Source organism: Vespa mandarinia, chromosome 20, assembly GCF_050613455.1.
Source record: "Vespa mandarinia isolate Hongniang chromosome 20, ASM5061345v1, whole genome shotgun sequence".
In the NCBI taxonomy this organism is placed as follows: domain Eukaryota; kingdom Metazoa; phylum Arthropoda; class Insecta; order Hymenoptera; family Vespidae; genus Vespa; species Vespa mandarinia.
This window is the reverse complement of record NC_140829.1, coordinates 3,210,001-3,215,000: the sequence shown is the minus strand read 5'-3', so window position 1 is coordinate 3,215,000 and position 5,000 is coordinate 3,210,001. Positions and strand designations below refer to the sequence as shown.

Below are 5,000 nucleotides of genomic sequence, written 5' to 3'. Positions count from 1 at the left end.
AATATATAATGTAACAAGATGTAGTATAAATAAATATAGCGTAGTATATTAAGAGACGAATACATGTTATACGGGGATGGGAAGTAAAGGATAAAGTGCGAGTTACCGATCGCCAGCAGATCGTAAGATCTTTCCCTGAAGTCTTGCATAAACGGAAAGGGGCAACCGTTTCACGTGCCAAATATTATTTCTGCGTGTTCACAAACAAACGCGTATCTGATATCCGTCCTGTATGTACGTCGGGCAATTCCAATTTTGTGGATTTGTGGAGAAATGGAGAACTTGGCTCTTCGAACTTTGGAAGGATGGAAGTGATGGTAGGGCGGGAGGGGGAGTGGAACGCCTTTTTCTTTTCTTTTCTTTTTTTTCAATTACTTCCTCAAACCCATTATCGATTAATCTTTTCACGAGCTTTCGTTACGTTCGTTTGAATTATTATTAAATTTTTTGAAGTAATAATAACGAAAAAGAAAGAAAGAAAAAAAAGAAAAAAAAAAAGGAAAGAGAAAAAACAAAACAAAACGAAAGATCGTTTGTTCCTTTTAAAGAAGATTAAAAGAGATGATGAAGAAAGAAGAAGACGATACGATGAGTAAGATAATGAATTTTGTAATTTTCCATAGAGATAAAATTCATTTTCGTTTCAATCGTTTCTTCTTCTTCTTCTTTTTGATTTTTCTTTTTATCTTTTCTTTTTTTTTTTCTTTTTTTTCTTTTTATTACTCCAAATCGTCTCAATAAAATACGCTCTTTCTACGATACGAAACGTCGTCGTTTTCATCGTTGGACCAACCAGCATGCCTCTCTCTCTCTCTCTCTCTCTCTCTCTCTTTGTCTAAAATTTATTTTAAATAAACTCGGAGCTGACCAACGCGCGCTATCGCGAATTACGGCGCATTCGAACGAGGTCGGTGCATAAAGGCAAGATCTAAAATCGTGATGACGTAGCCGATGGTTAACTCCATCGTACGATAACGTTTCAACGAGGACACAATAGTCGTCGTCCAATTGAATGGTACCACAATTCAAATATTTCGTTTTGGGAAAATATTGGCGTGGGCATGGAAAAAAGAAAAGAAAAGAAAAAAAAAAAGAGAAAAAAAGAAAAGAAAGAAAAGAAAGAAAAATGAATAAAGAAACGAAAGAAAAAGGAAGGAGAAAAGAAAAAAAAATGAACGAACGAACGAACGAACGAACGAACGATAGTTAAAGCTCGTAAACTTTTTGAAAATTTGCAACTCGAACTGAGTGCACCTGCAACGTTTCGTACGTCACAATGACGTCAAAACAGACGCATCGTCGTCGTTACGTCGAACAACGACTATGACGTTGGTTTTCTTAATGAAGAAAAAAGAAAAAAAAAAAAATGAAAAGCGTAAAATTATCCAGTAAAAGTCCCAGAAATATTTATTTCTCTTGGTCGCTTTGCTTTAACTTTTTTTTTTTTTTTAATTTTCTTTTCCTTTTGTCTTTTCTCCCCTTTGTTTCCTTTTTCTTTTCTTTTTCTTCTTTCTCTCTTTTTTCTTTTCTTTTCTTTTTTATTTGTTCTTATCGACGATCGATAACTTAGAGACTATACTTATAAGGGGATAACAATATTTTTTTTTCTTTTTCTTTTTTTTTGTTTTTCTTTTTTTAATAAAATTTACGAGAAATTTGCGATAAAATTTACGAAGAATTTGCGATAAAATTTACGAGGAATTTGCGAAAGAACAAAAAAATAAAAGAAAAAAAAAGAAAAAAGACAACGAACGTTATTTTTTTTTCATCTTTTTCACAGAAATACACGATCGAGTAAAAGTATGCGTGAAACGTGAAAACAAAAAGAAAAAACAAAAAGGAAAGGAAGAAAGAAAGAGAAGAGAAAAAATAAAAAAAAAAAAGAAAATAAAATATTGTGACGAACGACTCCAATAATTATGTTAATGTGGAAAATTTTAAATATCAAGATCGTATTAAAAATCAAATTGATCTTCTTTCGTCGAGACTTCCTTTCTTTTTTCTTTTTTTTTTTTTTTTTTTTTTTTTCTTTTCTTTTCTATACAAACTACTAAAACTACGAGCTAGTAGAATTTTTTCACGGTTTACAAAGGAAAAAAAAAAGGAAATAAAAAAAACATAATAAATAAATAAATAAATAAATAAATAAATAAACAGATGAAACAAATTGGAAAAAGTCTGATAGATATTTAAAATCATTCGAAAAGAAAAAAAAAAAAAAAGAAAAAAAATATTCGATCGACGTAGAAACACTTTTTGTCCTCGTTCTCATCTCCTATTAAAACTTCGACGACATTGCTTATCGGCCAACCTTGAATATATTGAATAAATCTATATATATATATATATACACCTACACACCCACACACGTACACACATATATATATATACACATACACATATATGTATATGTAATAAATAAAATCTAATGAATGAAATCTTAGAATAGAAACGATCAATCGAATCTAGTTAACGTAAATATAAACTTTCTTAAAAAATTGATTTACAATCGATCCATTCGATTACCACGTTATATATATATATATATATATATATATATATATATATACGTATATACACGTACATATATGTATTAAATTATATAGACACATAAGGCATGTTCTATGTATTTAGTAATGTTGTTAATGAAAAAGCAGAACTCTCTAAAGGAGTGAAGAGAAACGTCTGGCGAGTAAGAGAGGCAAATCTTCTTCGTCATCTTCGCTGCTCTCGTACCGTCCTAATTATACATGTTTCTCCGTATTTCTGGAATATAGATGGGTGGAGGGGAAACAGAAAGAGAGAGAGAGAGAGAGAGAGAGAGAGACTCTTGAGAGAAAAGAGACACGAGGGAGCGCGAGAGAGAAGAGTACGAGTAACCGCGAAAAGCTCAGTCGCGCGTGGTCCACCTACAATCACGCATACAATTTAGTGTGTTCTCTATCTATTTATCTATTTATCCATTTACCTATTCATCTATCTATCTAAGTATCCCATTCAGCTGTCTCATCTTTTTTTTTGTTTAGTTTTTTCTTTTTTTTTTTTTTTTTTTCTTTTCTTTTCCTTTTTGTTTTCGATCATCACTCTTATTTTCCTCTCCTATCTAATTATCATTGTCTATTATATCCCTCTTATCCTTGTTTTCTCCCCCCTCTCTTTCCTTTTTCTTTTTCCCTTAATCCCCCAACACCCACCCACCCCCTTTGTTCTCTATCGCCCTTATCTCTTTTCTTTGTCTTCTTTCGTTTCTCCTTTTTTTTCTTTCTTTCTTTTTCTTTTTTTCTTTCCCTACACCAAAAAACAATCCCACGAAAAATATCTCGTAACGACCGATACTTTTAATCGTTCGTAATTTTTCAAAGATATCATCATTATAATATTTTCTAATATCGATAATATTATTCCCTTTTTACCGCCCCCCCCCCTTCCCTCCCTACCCCTCTCCCGATTGTAATCATTTTAACAGAGCAATCGAATAAGAGTTATGGAATTAAAATGACATACGTACGTGAGGGCTATACGTTATAACACGAATTGGATAACTTTCGAAGGGTACTCTGCTTCGAAAGGTTCTGGAAAAAAAAGAAAAGAAAGAAAAGAAAAGAAAAAAAAAAAAAAAAAAAAAGAGAAAAAAAGAAAAGAAAAGAGAAAAAAAGGAAGAAGAAAGAAGAAAAAGAAAAAGTGTAATCTGTTTATCGTCAAGTGTGTAACGTCGTGAATTATTAACGCGGTGAATAGTATAGTGAACGTTTATCGAAAAAAAAGAAAAAAAAAAAAAGAGAAAAAAAAAGAGAAAAAAAATCTATTCTAAGGAACGAAAAAATCGGGGAAGAAAAGGCAAAAGAAAAGAAGAAGAAGAAGAAGAAGAAGAGGAAGAAGAAGGGAAGGTTTGAGTGCGTTAAACTTAAATAAAAATAAAAGGGCCTTTAATTCGTGAAAAGCATCATGGCGACCACGGAGATATTCCAGGATTGGGATTCTCCCCATGAAAATATTTCATCCATGACCAGGACGACTACACGAAAAACTACTAAAACAACTAGACGCGAGGTGAGCTTACGAGTATCGAAATCGATCGATCGATTTCGATTCGATTCATTGATCATTTATTGATCGATACACAATAGTAATACAATCATATGAAAGTTTTATTGCGATAAAAATGAAGAAAAATTATCTTCCGTCATCATACGATTTATTGTACGATTAGATATATAAGAAAAAGGAAAATAATTATTATAATAATAATAATGATAATAATAATAATAATAAGTGACAATCGATAAAATACCTTAATAATATTAATTCAAATATATATATATATATATATATATATATATATTATTTTTCAATTACCAATATATAAAGCGATATATTTTTAAATATATATATATATATTTAAATCAATTTATATATATATATATATATATATATATATATATATATATATACATGTATGCGTATAAAACCCTTCGTTGCAAGTTAAATATTCCTTGTCTAATGAGTGATAGTCAAGAGTATGACAAATTTTATGTATTTTCGAGTACCGTTTTAACGACACATCACGTGACATTCGTAATACTAAAACGATACAAGCTAATCAATGTCTCTCTCTCTCTCTCTCTCTCTTTTTAACCGAAAAAGAAAAAGAAAAAAAAATTGAAAAGAAAAATAATAAATGAAACAAAGCAAAAAAAAGGAAAGAAAAAAGAAAAACGAAAAAGATAGAAAAACGAGACGTCACGAGATAATCAAAAAAAAAAAAAAAAAAAATAGAAAAATTAAAAAGAAAGAAAGAAAGAAGAAAAGAAAAAAAAATCAATGGAGATAATTCTAAGGTACGATGAAATTCGATCGAAATTATACGGATCGATCTTACAAGGAACGTTTTTAGAAGTTCGAGATAGCCCTCTGCATTTATAGGCCCGTTGCCAGGACCCAAGGCCGATTTGCTTTTCCAACTTAAAGCGTGATAAACAGCCATGAAAATCGTAAACTTA

The 5,000-nt window shown here is 30.6% G+C and overlaps 1 protein-coding gene and 1 long non-coding RNA gene across 14 annotated transcripts in view; one reads left to right on the top strand and one right to left on the bottom strand.

Annotated features, from left to right (window-relative positions):
- tmod (tropomodulin) overlaps window positions 1–5,000 on the top strand; it is a 69,925-nt gene that overhangs the window by 21,080 nt on the left and 43,845 nt on the right. The window contains exon 1 of one of the 7 annotated variants that reach the window (XM_085663076.1): window positions 3,638–4,050. The exons of the other annotated variants lie outside the window; for them this stretch is intronic. Within the exon in view, the coding sequence (XP_085519202.1) occupies window positions 3,946–4,050 (105 nt within the window). The 5' untranslated portion in view covers window positions 3,638–3,945. Of the gene's footprint in view, window positions 1–3,637; window positions 4,051–5,000 lie in introns of those variants that run through there. 7 annotated transcript variants of the gene reach the window in all.
- The window catches only part of LOC146872363 (uncharacterized), a 94,590-nt gene that overhangs the window by 67,332 nt on the left and 22,258 nt on the right, over window positions 1–5,000 (bottom strand). The gene's annotated exons all lie outside the window — the stretch shown is intronic.